Consider the following 16,486-nt stretch of genomic DNA (forward strand, 5'->3'; position numbering starts at 1 on the left):
CTCTTACATGGCATGGACAGCCTGCTGTGATGTGGCCTCTGCCTACTCCTCCAGCTCACTGTGGGCCACTTTCTCTTGTGACTTGCACTCTGGCCTTTCTGAGTTGCTTGAAATTCCTTGAGGCATTAGCTTGTTTCATTCTGTATACAGATTTCCTTCTGGACTGTTTCTGCTTTTCTTATCTCTAGCTATATTCCCTCTTTTGCTTCCACATAGGCTCATTTCATTCCGTGTATCATTCTTTTTTTTTTTTGAGACACAGTCTCACTCTGTTGCCCAGGCTAGAGAGCAGTGGGGCAGTTTTGGCTCACTGCAGCCTCCACCTCCCAGGTTCAAGCAATTCTCCTGCCTCAGCCTCCCAAGTAGCTGGGATTACAGGCATGCACCGCCATGTCTGGCTAATTTTTGTATCTTTAGCTTATTTTTAGCTGAGACGAGGTTTCACCATGTTGGTCAGACTGGTCTTGAACTTCTGATCTCAGATGATCCACCCGCCTTGGCCTCCCGAAGTGCCACCTGTCATTCTATAGAACTGGTTCCTGATACTTCCAGGGAATTCAATTCATTCTTTGCTACCTCTTTAATGAGTATGTAACTATATTTTAGCCCCAATCATATTGTATTTCAATGATTTCTTTATGTGTTTGTCTTTATTAAACTGTGGCCTCTTTAAGCTCAATTTCTGTGTGTAATTTAGGTATCTTCATCATGCAGCAGAATGCCTTCCCTGTCTTATTCACTGGCTCCTCTTATTCTGAATGCCCCTCAATATTGAAGTTCTCCAAGATTCGGTTTTTGGCTTTCTTTTCTTCTCCATATATTACCTGGGTTAGGGATGGCGAATGGGTTTCATCCGACACATAGTAAGCTCTCAGTAAATGTTTGCTCATGGTGAATGGTTTTGATGGGGTAAGGAAGATGAAGCTGTAGTGGTAAATTAGGGATACTGACAGCAGAGTTAATTAAGTTGGAAAAGGATTCGGAGAACAGTAGAGATGAGGAAACAGAAGATAATGATCAAAGGAATTTTAATATCTGAGATCATGTATGTGGATAATCCTGAGTGATGATCACATCCCACTACGGCAAAGCACATTGAGTTTGAAGAACATCATTGTATTGAATTTAGCAATAAAAATATAATTTGGCTAATAAAGTTAATATAAATGAAATAATTAGAGGAAACATAGTTATTCTGAATAGAATTCACAGTATATGTAACAGGAGTTTGGTGTGGGGACATTGCTGTGGGTCTGGGCAGTTAGTGTTGGTGGCTTGCTAGTAATTGTTTTGAGCCAGTCGTTGTCCTTGTAGGACTGGTAATGTTTGGGTAAGTAGAAAGCAGGACAGGGAATGTGACAAAGATGATTATTAGAAAGGTCAGATGAGCCTCAAGTCCCTCATCTATGTTGTTGCAATCAGCCTCACAATTTCATATTACTTCTGCATATTTGTGGGGGGGGGGTTTGTTTCGTTTGTTTTTTTGAGATGGAGTTTTGTTCTTGTCGCCAGGTTGGAGTGCAGTGGTGCGATCTTGGCTCACTGCAACCTCTGTCTCCCAGGTTCAAGCGATTCCTCCTGCCTCAACTTCCTCAGTAGCTAAGACTACAGGTGCACGCCACCATACCTGGCTAACTTTTGTATTTTTAGTAGAGATGGGGTTTCACTATGTTGGCCAGGCTGGTCTCGAACCCCTGACTTTGTGATTTGCCTCCCAAAGTGCTGGGATTATAGATGTGAGTCACCGCGCCCGGCCTTACTTCTCCATATTTATTGGTCAAATGTGTAGTCCCTTTCCATATCCTTTATTATTGTCTTGACATGATTATTAAATAGTGCCCCCCCATTCTTAAGTGTTCCATTTTAGATAATAAATTATATGATCATGCTTCTTACACCCAGGAAAGGGAGTTTCCCAAATAGTCATGCTAGTCATGTAAGCAGGCAGGCCTGTGTAACTCTCTGCTTTGTGTATCTGCATACATCTTTTCCCATGATTCCCTCCCTGTCTTATTCACTGGCTCCTCTTATTCTGAATGCCCTTCAATATTGAAGCTCTCCAAGATTCAGTTTTTGGCTTTCTTTTCTTCTCCATATATTACCTGGGTTAGGGATGGCAAATGGGTTTCATCCGAGGTGGTCGGGTGCAGCAAGAAGAGAGTCATCTGTTAGTCACATCTGCTGTCAAATCAGGAGTGGAGAGTTATAGCATCATGCCAAGTGTCTGCCATTCTGGCCTGGGCAATCATGTTTGTATCACTCATGTTTGTATCACCCATACCTTTAGGTTCATTTAGGTTCAGTGGCTGAATTAAGATTGCCATTTGGACATTCTGCTGATTCCTCAAACTCAGAACACGCAGAACAGAGTAATCATCTTGCCTCATCCATTATTTTTCTAGGAGTCCCTGCCTTTTGCTCTTATCACCATCTCCCTGGACTTGCAAAACAGGGGCCAGGAGTCATTTGAGACTTAGTCTTTATCCTCTCCTTGGATGACTAATCAGTCAAGTTATGTTGATCCTACTTCCTGATGAGGTTTCAAGTTTTATCTTTCCTCTTCATCCACACGGCCACTGCCTCAGTCCAGGTCATCTCATCTTTCACCTGGATCATTAAAGTTGTCTGCTATTCCATTCTTCAATCATACTCACCCTTAATTTATTCTTCACACGGCAGCCAAAGTTTTCTTTCTAGAGGAATAGTCTGATTATGTCCCTCCTGCTTAAACTAAGAAGTGAAATTCTCATTTCACAGTGTTGCAGGCCTCCTCTCTATCCCTTTCTTCTACTGGAGAGCCATTGTTGATTTGTATATTTTCTTGCAAAACTTATTTTTTGCAATTACATACACATAATTAATACATAGATATACATGGCTGTATTACATGAGTATGATCATATATTCAGCAATTTGCTTGTTTTTCATTTAACAATATCCTGAAACTCTTTTTCTATCACTGCATATATTGCTATATGTACTGCATTCTTTTTAAACAGCTGCATAGGAAGCCATACTGTGTATATATTATGATTTACATAAGCCTTTCCTCTATGGATACACATGTAAGTTGTTGCCAGTTTTTCATTATTCTAAACATCTTTATAAATAAACCTTGGCACATGTGAATGAGTATAGGAGAGATTGTTAGACATGGAATTTTAGGATCCATAGATAAAAGCATCGACATTTCTATGAGTGCTGCCCACTTTCCTTCCTAAGAGGTTGAACTGATTTTTCTCTGTGTTTATCAGGGTATGTAAGTGTCATTTCCCTTACAGTTTCACTTCTACTCTGTTGTTATCTGTGTTTTAACCTTTTTGTTATTATATGGACAAAAATGGTATCTCGTTGTTTCCGATTTTGCATTACCTTACTAACGAGGTTTAGTAGTTCTTCATATGTGTATAGGGCGTTCACATTTATTTTTCTGAATTTCATATTTACATATTGTACGCAGATTTCTATGAGGTTGTCGTTCATTTCTTTAGAGGATTTGTTGGAGCTTATTTTATGCTGTAGATATTTAAATATTTCTCCAAAGAGTAAGAGTGAGTTCTCCTTTGCCTTTGTTGATGGTATATTTTACTAGAGAAGTTTTACTGATTTTTTTTTTCTTTTTTTTTGAGACAGACCCTTGCCCTGTCATCCAGGCTGGAGTGCAATGGCCCGATCTCGGCTCAGCGCAAGCTCCTCCTCCTGGACTCAAGTGATTCTCCCACTTCAGCCTCCTGAGTAGCTGGGACTACAGATGCATGCCACCACGTCCGGCTAATTTTTGTATTTTTAGTAGAGATGGGGTTTTGCAATGTTGGCCAGGCTGATCTTAAACTCCTGACCTCAAATGATCCACCCGCTTTGGCCTCCCAAAGTGCTGGGATTACAGATGGGAGCCACCATGCCTGGCAAGTTTTTATACTCAAACTTGTCAACCTTTTCCTGTAAGCTTTAGCTTGTTTAGAAAGGCCTTCCTCACAGATTGTAAAAATATTCAACATATTCTTCTAAAACTTGTATAACTATATTTTTTATGTTTAGCTGTTAGGTCCATTGAATTTGTGTTCTGAGGATGGTGTGCAGTAGTGGTCTTTATTTTATTGGTTTGTGAGTGGATAGTCAGTTGTCTCAACAGTTTCTAAGTTCCTAAAGTTATCTCTAGCTAAGAGGCTTGGAGGTAGTCTAAAGCAGGCCTGGATAGTCGTTACACAAATTAAAACTCTTCTTTTGTCCTTTTCCTCTTGTACCTGTTTAGTGTACACTTTATTTATTTATTTACATTTTTTTACTGAAACAAGGTCTCACTCTGTTACCCTGGATGGAATGCAGTGGCACGGTTTCAGCTTACTGCAACCTTCACCTCTCGGGCTCAAGCCATCCTCCCACCTCAGCCTCCCGAATAGCTGGGACTACAGGCACAAGCCACCATGCCCAGCTAATTTTGTTTTTTATTTTTTATAGAGACGAGGTCTCCCTATGTTGCCCAGGCTAGTCTTAAAATCCTAGGCTCAAATGATCCTCCTGCTTCGGCCTCCCAAAGTGCTGGGGTTACAGGCTTGCCCACTGCACCTGGTCTAATTTAATCTAAGCCAGAACAAGACTACATATGATGAATGCATCTTTCTCCTAAGTCTTTTCTTACCTGATGGGTAAAGTATGTTTTTCAAAGTATGTTCCTCAGAGCCCTAAAGGTTCTTAGGGAGAAGGGGAGCACCATGCCCCTTAATGCTTCAACTGTAGCAGCTTCACTGAGGTCTCTTCTATACACTGGACTTCCTTCTAAGGTTCATTTAAACAAAGGTCTCTGATACTGAAAATGGTTAAAAACATGTCATCCTTTTTTAACTCAGGTTCTTCAGAAGAGTGTGATCATTGGAGTGATTGAAGGTGGAGATGTGATGGAAGAGAGGCTGAGGTCAGCACGAGAGACAGCCAAGCGGCCCGTAGGAGGCTTCCTTCTGGATGGTTTTCAAGGAAATCCAACAACCCTAGAGACTAGACTGTGCTTGCTGTCATCAGTCACTGCAGAGCTGCCGGAGGACAAACCAAGGCCAGTTCAGTTAGGACACAGGCTGGCCTCATGGGATGCAGGGCAGGAGTGCTGGCTCATTGTATATTACATAGTGTCTGTGCATGGGCATGTTTTTGATGTTTTGATTATGTCCTTTCTGGGCTGAGTCTGCCGAGGCACTGAGGCAGACTGTAAGGGGAGTTTCTGTGAAGGCTGTCCTGGCCTTGATTTCAGAATGTAGAGTAGGGGATAACTGCCATGTGAATTATGTTATTTGATCCTCCTAAGTGAGAGCAAGTATTATACTGTTTCCCCCTATTCTTTTGCCAATTACAAATATTGTTGTCTCTTCATTATAACATGGTATCTGGAGACCAAGTATAAAGTCGTATGGAACTCTGGTTTAAACTGAGGAAAGTTGAGGACAGATATGGGATGATTAGTGGGATGAAGATGAGTTCCACCAGCAAGAACTTAAGAAGCTCTTAGATTTGAGGCCGGTAGTGAGTGGTGTCAATTTTTGAAATTAAGGGAACTGACAACCCTAGTAGAATTGGTTCTTACATTTCCATAAATTGCAGAATTCACGTTGTGCTGGTAAGAAAAGATGATCTGCAAGATTTGAAGCTACAAATTCTGAGTTTCTGAATGCAGCTGGATGTCGTGTTAGGCTACCCACATTTTTTTTAATGGTTTGTTATCTCAATGTGAATATTCATGGTTTTTTCCTGCATGTATATTAAGAAGTTTGGTTGTGGTGTGCTGCTCTACACTCCTTTAGTTGGATAGTATATAATATGTGTAATTTTACTACTTTTTTTTTTTTGAGATGGAGTTTTGCTCTTGCTGCCCAGGCTGGAGTGCAATGGCATAATCTCGGCTCAATGCAACCTCTGCCTCCTGGGTTCAAGTGATTCTTCTCCCTCAGCTTCCCGAGTAGCTGGGATTACAGGCGTGCACCACCACACCCGGCTAATTTTGTATTTTTAGTAGAGACAGGGTTTCTCCTTGTTGTCAGGCTGGTCTTGAATTCCTGACCTCAGGTGATCCGCCTGCCTTAGCCTCCCAAAGTGCTGGGATTACAGGCGTGATTTTACTACCTTTTTAAAGATCCAGGTACAGCTTAGAGGAAAGCACATGAACTATAAATACAGCTCAATTAATTTTCACATGTCTACACTTGTGTAAACACTACCCAGAACAAGGTATTTCCATCACCTCAGCCAGCCTTTGACCCCCAATTTTACCTAGTTCTTTTGTGTTCATTGCTCCCTCTCCTGTACTTGTTTCACTCTGGTGTACATAACACTTCAGCACTAGTATTTCTAGACATTTTCTGGACTTCTTCCTGTTAAGTGCTCACAGATGTCTGTTACTGAATTTGAAAGCTGGATTGTTTTTCTTTCTATCAGTATGTAGAAATGCCAGCTTCAGTTGGATAGGAGTTCTAAAATATTACATTACTTGAAGGAAACTGTAGTCAGGAAAACCAGCATATATTTAAGAGTTCTGCTTATTTAATATTACATGAGGCTTTTCTTTGCATTTCTGTGTCAGTTCATAGAAAGGGGCTATAGGTAGAAAAACAAACATAAAAAAGAGCAGCAGCCAGCCAGTCAGCCGTGATTTAGTGCATCTCCACATCTGTTTTCATGGAGTGGCAAAACCTAGCTGAGTGCCATTAATAGTCTCAGAATGCCTTACCTATTACAGGTTGAGTATCCTTTATCCAAAATGCTAGGGACCAGAAGTGCTTGAGATTTTGGATTTTTTCAGATCTTGGAGTATTTGCAGGGTACATACTGGTTGGGCACCCCTAATTTGAAAGTCCAAAATCCAAAATTCTCTGGTGAGCATTTCCTTTCAGTGTCATGTTGGCGCTCAAAAAGTTTCAGATTTGGGAGCATTTTGGATTTCAGATTTTCGGATTAAGGATGCTAAACCTGTACCTTGGAAAACACCGTCTCATTCCACAGTGCAGACTTTTTATTAATGGAGAAAATATAAAGAAAGCCAACTAGATTCTTAGATCCTATGGCCAGAGGTGAAATCCTGACAGCAAGAGTTGCTTTATAAATTAACTTATGAGGGATATAGTAGAGTAAAATGTCTTTATTGTACCAATTATGAAAAATTATAGGCAAAATACAGTTAAAACAAGCAAAATATTTCAGCAAGAAATAAAGCATACAGCTTTGCACTCCTAAAAAATCTATATAGTGAATAGGCTATAAAGTTTAGTTTATGACTAGGGAGGTTGTTCAGAAAGGATGATAGTTGAAAGGAAACTAACCTAACCTTCTTTGAACTTCTCTCTGAGATCAGAAACTGTACTATGGGCCGGGCGCAGTGGCTCACACCTGTAATCCCAGCACTTTGGGAGGCCAAGGTGGGCGGATCACCTGAGGTCAGGAGTTTGAAACCAGCCTGGCCAACATGGTGAAACCCCATCTCTACTAAAAATATAAAAATTGGCTAGGTATGGTGGCAGGTGCCTGTAATCCCAGCTACTAGGGAGGCTGAGGCAGGAGAATTGATCCTGGGAGGCGGAGGTTTCAGTGAGCTGAGATTGCGCCAGTGCACTTCAGCCTGGGCAACAAGAGTGAGAATCCCTCTAAAAAAAAAAAGAAACTATGCGATGTGCTTTCTCAAATATCTCATTAATTCTCGGAACGATTCTGTGGGGGTATATATTATTTGCTCTTGTTTTTAAGATTAGAAAACTAAAACTCAGAGAAGTTAAATAATCTTTCCAAAGTAACACAGCAAATACATAAATGACAGAGGTAGTATTCGAGCCCCAGTTTTTCTGGCTCCAAAGCCATATGTTCTTTCTACTACATGTTTCTGTCTACTGCCTGCCACTCTAACCATGATTGGTGTTTTTCATTATTATTATTTTTTTTTTTTTTGGTGCCTTGTTCATTAAAAGGACTTTCTGATTTCCTTCCTTGCATTGTCCTCATGTCACTGTTCTTATTGTTACTTTTACAGGCTCATATCTGGTATTGGTCGGCCAGATGAGGTGCTCAAGTGTATTGAAAGAGGAGTGGACTTATTTGAGAGTTTTTTCCCTTATCAAGTAACGGAGCGGGGAGGTGCCCTGACTTTCAGTTTTGATTACCAGCTGAATCCCGAAGAGATACGTAAGTCTTTTGAAGTTTATCTCTTATCCTTAAGTTCCTTCCATTTCCTATTAATTTTTGGCTTGAGTCACAAGACAGAAATATGTATATATAAAGCCAGTCTTTTACAAAACTACATCTTTGTTTCTTATCTGTGTGCCCTGGCATGTTGGCACACAAATCCAGGTACTTAATACTATACGTGTAGCTCATCAATATTAGGATGTGATTTTATAGTGAACAGAACCAAGAAAAACAAAACTTCCTCTGTTAACAGCCTGAAAAAAGAACATTCAGAGTGAATTGTGATGAAAATCATAAGAAAACCTTTGAACTGCTTGGTTAAAGTTAACTTGTTTTCTCACAAAAGAGTTTTTGTCTTTTCTTTGCAAACCTTATGCTGTTAAAATACAGGGAGACTCATGATCCTCTGATCCTAGTGTTACTTCTTGCATTTTGGTGCTTTTTCTTTTTTTTTTTTCTTTTTAATACACCAGGCTTTGAAAACTGTCTTCCTCTGCTAATGTTGCTTTGAAGGACTGCCATTTTCTTTTATTCTTTAGTTATCCAGAAGTTAAGAAAGTCAGTTTCAGATTCTGACACTTAACTGGAGGTACAAAAGGAGCTGGGATATAGACTTTGGGCTAGAGTTGCTTGAAGTAAGTTTTCAGGAGAGTGTTTCCTGTGCAGTCTTCCCTCTGACCTTGAGAAATGGCCTTTCCTTTCCTTTTCCTGCCATCCTTGAAACTTTTCCTTAACCACATCAACCTTAAATTTAAATAGGACCCAAAACTTCCTTAAAAGTTCATTTTATTCCTCACAGGTAACTAAATTTCATTCAGATGTTATACTTTTATGAAGCAGCTTAACCATTAATCTAAATGGAATTACTCTGGAAACAAAATAAATCAAGTTGATCAAATTCTTGAATATATAGGAGATCAATTTTACTGTCCTTTTAGACAGACCAGAACATAATGTGTGTGGCTAGGTATACCATTAACACTATAAATTTTCACATCTTCGTTTACAAACTGAGTTATTTCCACCAGAGTAGAGGTAACTGTTAGTCATTCAGTACCAGGAATATGCAAAGCTCTAAAAAGAACCTGATTTGAGTTCTCTGTAATGAACAAAGTCATTTTTGGCCAGAGAAAGCCAAGTTTCTTCATGATTAGGAAAAAGAAAATAGTTTGAATGTTTAAACAAAGTATTATTAACACTGTGTGTTTGGTAAATTCAAGTCCTTTGCCACTTACATACTGAGAAGTCCAAAGAAATTACTTGACACCAGTTCTCCCAAATGACAAGAGTTTTCCAAAATGTCAGAGCTTAAAAAAATTTTTTTCAGAATAGTGTCTCACTCTGTTGCCCAGGCTGGAGTGCAGTGGTGTGATTATGGCTCGCTGCAGCCTCAAACTCCTGAAAAAAGAACATTCAGAGTGAATTGTGATGGAAATTATAAGAAAACCTTTGAACTGCTTGGTAAAGTTTAATTTGTTTAACTTTAATGGGCACAAGCCATCCTCCCACCTCAGCCTCCCGAGTACTGGGAGGTGCATGCCACCTTGTAGGCTGGGACTACAGGTGCATGCCACCATGCTTGGCCAATTTTTAAATTTTTTGCAGAGACAGGGTCTTGCTGTGTTGCCCAGGCTGGTCGTGCACTCCTGACCTCAGGCGACCCTCCTGCCTTAGCCTCCCAAAGTGCTGGGATTACAGGTATGAGTCACTGCAGCCAGCTGAGGGCTTCATTATGGTTTCCCACATCAGCATGCAAATTTATGAGAACAAAGTTATGACAGCTCTGTGCCCAGTGCTCAGGTTGCTTCTCTTATTCCTTTGACCTTGATAAAATTACCCTCCTAAGACCACCTGTCCTTCTCCTGGGACCAACACTGAGATTTGTTATCATTTGTTCCCAAAATACTCCTTAACTACTTGTCCCTGTTTCAGGCAGTTGGCTTTTTGTAGAGTAGCTGGTGTTTCTTTTGCAGTGCAAGGAATGTTTCTTCTTAAAGCAGAAAGTTGAAGGGAACAATTCAGGTTGCCATTTAATTCTGGATAGTCTGGGTGCCCCAGAGGGCCAGAGTCTCCACATAGAATACATACATTAAAACCATGTTCTACTTCAATCTATTTGGAATATAGGTAATTCGAAGCCCAATTTATTTGCATGTACATTGTGATAAGGGATAGTGATAACCCCACCACACACACACACACACAACACCAACTGTTAACTTTTGTTGGTTTATTTATTTATTATTAAATAGAGATGGGGTCTTGCTGTGTTGCCCAGGATGGTCATGTACTCCTGACCTCATGCAATCCTCCTGCCTTAGCCCCCCAAAGTTTTGGGATTATAGGCATGAGCCATTATGCCTGGCCACCAACCATTTTTTAAATTATTTCTTGATGGTAAGATTGTATGTTATATATTTGTAACTATAATTTGCTTAAATATTATTGAATCTCTAAATTGTTTTGGTGTTGTAGATGAGAGGACAGTGACCTTCTTGGAGCATATTGCTGTTTTTCATTTCTTGTGTGATTTCCTTAGGATAAATTCTCAGGAGTGAAATTACAGAGCCAAAGATCGTGTAATAATAACTAAAATAAAGTGTTTCCAATGGCCACTTCTTATCTGATCATCATTCAAGGCTTTTTATTGGTTTGTCCTTCAGTATTACAACAAAATGGAACACAAGAAGAAATAAAATGTATGGATCAAATAAAGAAAGTGGAAATAACTGGTTGCAACCAAGAAATAACATCATTTGAAATTAATCTGAAGGAAAAAATGTAAGAAATTTTTAAAGGTTTAGATTTTACTTTCTGATTTCTGAATTTTAGTCTGTTTTAAAAGTTTATGGGACTATTCTCAATTTATGATTTCATAAAATATTAATAGTTGGGTATTATTTAGGCCTTCTCAAATTCAGTTTCAAAAAAACTCTTTATTTTCTGCAGATGAATTTGTAGACTTTGTCTTGTCAGAAGACTAGAGCCAGGTAATGATTGCTTTAGAAAAGCTGACAGAAAAATTAGACCAAATCCATTCATTGTTTGGTGTCTTTTATTCCTTTAGAGCATAATAAGGATTTCAAGATAAAACACAACGAACTTTTAAATTGTAGGGTGCCTAACATCTTTGTTAGATACAGGCTATAAATCTTACATAAAATATTTATAAAGAACAAATTAAGATACAGATTGAATTGAATATCCCTTCCTCAAAATGCTTGGAACCAGAAGTGTTTCAGATTTCTTTGATTTGTTGTTGTTGTTGTATTTTAGAACATTTGCATTATACTTACCTGGCTGAGCATCCGTCATCTGAAATCTGAAATATTCCAATGAGCAGTTCCTTTGAGCATCATGTTAGTGCTCAAAAAGTTCTGAATTTTGGAGCATTTCACATTTTAGATTTTCAGATTAGGGATACTGAACCTGTGTCTTGTAATTTTTGTATTTGGTCAAAAGTGGTGATCATCAGTGAACTAGTGAGTGATTTTTCTTTGAGTCTGATGCACTCACTTTAGTACTAGGGTAGGTTTTTTGTAAAGGTTTTATGTAAAGGGAAATCCTATGGCTTGTGACTTATTTATGTCTATCTAGTGATAGTACAGACTTGAGAGTTCATGAAAGAATGTGAAAATCCTTGTTCTTACTCATATTCTGTTGGGACTCCTTTAATTGTAGGTCAGAAATGGTAATGTCTACCGCATTTGACTTCTTAAAAAATAACCAAGGAGATAGATTTGCTTTTGTCTTTCTTTTCTTTTATCCTTTTTTTTCTGTCATCCACTGACTCTCAAATGATTTATTTATGTTTTTAAATTTTTAAGGTAATATAAATGGTTACTGCTAAAATTTCCTTCATGTTATAGATTTAATTGGAAATCGTACTATTATTATTGGCACTAGACTTTCAGTTTTTGTGATTTGTAGACAAATTCTAGCACTGCTCTTGACTGTGTGACTGGTCTGGTCAATTCACTTTTTTTTTTTTTTTTGAGACAGTCTCGCGCTTGTCACCTAGGCCAGAGTGCAGTGGCACGATCTCGGCTCACTGCAACCTCCGCCTCCTGGGTTCAAGTGATTCTCCTGCCTCGGCCTTCCAAGTAGCTGGTATTACAGGCATGCACCACCATGCCTGGCTAATTTTTGTATTTTTAGTACAGACAAGGTTTCACCATGTTGGCCAGGCTGGGCTTGAACTCCTGACCTCAATCCAGTTATTTTTAATAGCTGATTAAAGGTAACACCTGGCCAGGCATGGTAGCTCACATCTGTAATCCCAGCACTTTGGAAGGCTGAGGATGGAGGATCACTTGAGCCCAGGAGTTCAAGACCAGCCTGAACAACATAGCAAAACCCTTTCTCTAAAACAGATTATCTGGGCGTGGTGGGAGACTGAGGTGCGAGGTTGCTTGAGCTCAGGAGTCCGAGACTGCAGTGTGCTATGATTATACCACTGGTATGATTATACCAGCATGGGTGACAGAGCAAGACCCTGTCTCAAAAAAAAAAAGTTAACACCTATGCAGTGCCTAGGTTTAGTACATGCCCAGCAGTGTTCAAGTCCTTTCACTGTACTAATTCATTTCATCTTTGTAATAACTGTCTGAGATAGGCACTGTTATTACCTTTGGTTCATGGATGAGAAACAAGTCACAGAGAGTTGTTAAGTGACTGTGACTTGCCCAAGTGAGTTGTGAAGCCAGGAAACAAATTCATGCAGGGTAGCTCCAGGCCCTCCCTCTCAACCCCCGTAGTAATCTTCTTCTGCAGAATGACAATAAAAATGGTTATCTCTAAGAATGTATGCCAAGGTTAAATGAGACAGTATATGTGAAAGCGTTTGGTAAACTGCAAAAAGCTGTGTAAGTAGAAGTCTACCATGTCTTTTGATAATAATTCTGGTGGTAAGTGGGAAAGAAGTGTCACTTCTCTCCTAAGTGTCAAACACTTACAAGTGTTTCCTAACATTATGTGCCTTTACAATGTGATTAGTAATAGTCAACATGAGTGAGTGACCACATGAATGTATTCTGATGCTCCTTCATAACCCCAGACTCGGAGTTTGCATCAGTCAGAGAAAAACTCCAGGGTCTCCTTGACTCATTGTGTTCTTTGTTAACTTTTTTTTCTTTTTCTTTTCTGGGATGGAGTCTTGCTCTGTTGTCCAGGCTGGAGTGCAGTGGTGTGATCTCGGCTCACCACCTCTGCCTTCTGGGTTCAAGTGATTCTCCTGCCTCAGCCTCCCGAGTAGCTGGGACTACAGACACGCACCACCATGCCTGGCTAATTTTTGTATTTTTAGTAGAGATGGGGTTTTGCCATATTGGCCAGGCTGGTCTTGAACTCCTGACCTCATGATCTGCCTGTCCCAGCCTCCCGAAATGCTGGGATTTCAGGAGTGAGCCACCACATCCGGCTCTTTGTTCACTTTTAATCATATTGCCATTTTAAGCAGGTGCACAGCACTGAACATTTGCTAGTGATGTTATTAACCACTGTAACTTTACCAGCAGAATAGATAGCTGAGGTTGTGGATTTCTTGTATTCTATACTTTCTGGAATGTCACTGTGACTTCTCTCTTAGGTACCAGGAGGACTTTAACCCGCTGGTGAGAGGATGTTCCTGTTACTGCTGTAAGAATCACACTCGGGCATACATCCACCATCTGCTGGTGACCAATGAGCTGCTGGCCGGAGTCCTGCTTATGATGCACAACTTTGAACACTACTTTGGGTTTTTCCATTCCATCCGGGAGGCACTAAAAAATGACAAACTGGCACAGCTGAAAGAGCTCATCCACAGGCAAGCATCTTGAGATCTTGCAAATACAAGTCTCACTCTTCACACTGAGCCTGTATCAGTGTTGTATGATGGGAAGACATGAAGAAGAAATAATCTGAGCCTTAGTTATTTATATTTTGATATAAGGTCTGCTAAAGTAAAGATTATTTGTACCAAACTGCCCACATGAGGGTGAAGAGATTTCTTCTAAAGACTCAAATGACCTGGATTGAACAGAGAGAATTGAACTGTGACCTTTTAAACTTCTAGACTAATTCTTTTAGTTGATAGAGATTCATTTAGTCAAAGACAAAAGCTTTAGCTATGAGGGCACAACCTTGAAGTGGGAGTGACAAGATTCTGAGGGACCAGTGAATGGGATGGAGGCTTGAAGGGAAATGGTGTGAGACGCATGGCCTCTGGACATATGCCTGTTGATTTGAGAAGAAATCTGACTTGTTTGAGGGTTTCCTTTAGTTCACCTTCATACTCTCAGGAGACTCTTTTGGATACTTTTGTCCTCTACCTTGCCCTGGCAGTGCAGCCAATCAGAAATGACTCTTGTGACTTAACCGGGCTCGGATATCCCTGGAATGTGGGGCGGGCTTGAACATTGCTCCTGTGATCATCTGTCCCAGGTCACACTCCTCCATTTGACCACATGGCCTATTTGTAGCTTCTTTTTAGAGCCAATGTAATTGCCTGTTAGGAGCCAAAAGTTTGCCCAGCTGCTTTCATCTGGTTGTGCAGATCCATTGTGGTCTTCCAGACTCATTAATAGTCTAACTACGTAATAACTGAAGCCCTATCTCTTGTGAATATTCATTCTCAATGTGTTCACTTGGACAGAGCCCTGCCTGGCCTAACGATTAGAAGATTAGTCTCCATCCTCCTCAGATATGACTCCTGGGCAATTCACTTAACTTCTCCATGGCTGTTTCCTGCTGAATAAATAGGGGCAGGCATAATGGATAGGAATGAATGAACTTTTAAGATATTGTCTAGCTCTAAAATTTGAAGAGTAAAAAGTTTTAGATTAGAGTCATAACCTTAGTAGCCTTAATTGTCATCCTGGGAGACAGACAACAGTAGGGATATTTGAGAGCCTAAAGAGAGGTTTGGCCTGTGGGTTTTTAAATGGTTATTGAATTGGTATCAGGAGATCCTGAAGCTGGTAGGGGAAGGTGATTCTTTCTAAGTTATCTCTATGTTTTTCAAGTTTTCTTTAAGGAATACACATACACCCACATGCACACACCATAGTTTTTATACAAACAGCAATAACAAAACCAAAAAGATGCCCCTTTTTTTTGTAGGGGTAAGAAATACATTTGTTTTATACTTCTATGCTATATTTTGCTGTTCAAAATTTAGTGGGCATTACTTCATATTGTTTCTAATTATTTTGTGGCTGCTGTATGTTTTATGTGTTGGGAGCCCATTGTATTAGGCCGTTCTTGGATTGCTATAAAGAAATACCTGAGACTGGGTAATTTGTAAAGAAAAGAGGTTTAATTGGTTCACAGCTCTGCAGGCTTTATAGGAAGCATGGTACTGGCATCTGCTTGGTTTCTGGGGAGGCCTCGGGAAGCTTACAATCCTGGCAGAACGTGAAGGGGGAGCAGGCACATCACATGACAAAAGCAGGAACAAGACTCAGAGCAAGAAGTCACTTATCAGCAAGGGGATGGCCCAAGCCATTCATGAGGGATCCACCTTTGTGCTCCAAACACCTCCCACCAGACCTCATCTCCAGCATTGGGGATTACATTTCAACCTGAGATTTGGGCTGGGACAAATAGTCAAATTATATTACCCATCTATATGGTTTTCTTTTTCATAGTATGGGAATGTCTATGAATAAATTCATGGGCATCCTCATAACTCTTCCATGAATGGCAAGGGGTACTTATGGAAAACAGTTTTCCAAGGATCTGATTGTTTTGAAACATGTTGGATTGGACTTGTTCAGATGTTCATATTTTTGTTCAATGCTAAATGCATCGTTAGGGGAGTAGTGGTAAATATTCCAGAATCCATATGAAATTCATGAGTTTATTTATGTCCAAAACACTGAAAACTCTGTCCAATGTTGTTCAGTTTCCTGGGTCTTTTTCTTATTAGCACATTTGAGAAAAATATTCCTCTCCTTTATTATAGCAAATCTATTAAAGGCAGTAGCGAATAAAACATTTTTAATTTAAAAAATGTACTGTGTTTGGCTTTCTGTAAATGTAGTAGGTCTGTTAAACAAAATACTAAATTTCTGTAATACCAGAAATGTTCTAGAGATTTCTCATTGGACGAAAAAAATGTTTATCTGTGTTCATTGTTTTGAGAACATCCATGATAAATGTAAAATCCAAAAAGGAGCTATTCAATTATATACGTTATGAATATTCCCTTATCTATCTGTATTAGTCTGTTCTTGTGTTTCTATAAAGAAATACCAGAGGCTGGGTAATTTATAAGGGAAAGAGGTTTATTTGGCTCACAGTTCTACAGGCTGTACAGGAAGCATGGTGCCAGCATCTCCTGGTGAGG

General features: G+C 39.7%; 1 protein-coding gene across 3 annotated transcripts in view; it reads left to right on the top strand.

Annotated features, from left to right (window-relative positions):
- Nucleotides 1-15,405, top strand: part of QTRTD1 (queuine tRNA-ribosyltransferase domain containing 1) — an 80,975-nt gene extending 65,570 nt beyond the window's left edge. For all 3 annotated transcript variants that reach the window (XM_011940586.1, XM_011940587.1, XM_011940588.1), the window contains 4 exons: nucleotides 4,848-5,047; nucleotides 8,003-8,154; nucleotides 10,821-10,938; nucleotides 13,745-15,405. In XM_011940586.1, the coding sequence (XP_011795976.1) occupies nucleotides 4,848-5,047; nucleotides 8,003-8,154; nucleotides 10,821-10,938; nucleotides 13,745-13,976 (702 nt within the window). In that variant the 3' untranslated portion in view covers nucleotides 13,977-15,405. The remainder of the gene's footprint in view (nucleotides 1-4,847; nucleotides 5,048-8,002; nucleotides 8,155-10,820; nucleotides 10,939-13,744) is intronic.
- Nucleotides 15,406-16,486: the final 1,081 nt, after the last annotated feature.

This window comes from Colobus angolensis, unplaced genomic scaffold (genome assembly GCF_000951035.1).
Source record: "Colobus angolensis palliatus isolate OR3802 unplaced genomic scaffold, Cang.pa_1.0 Scaffold190, whole genome shotgun sequence".
NCBI lineage: Eukaryota > Metazoa > Chordata > Mammalia > Primates > Cercopithecidae > Colobus > Colobus angolensis.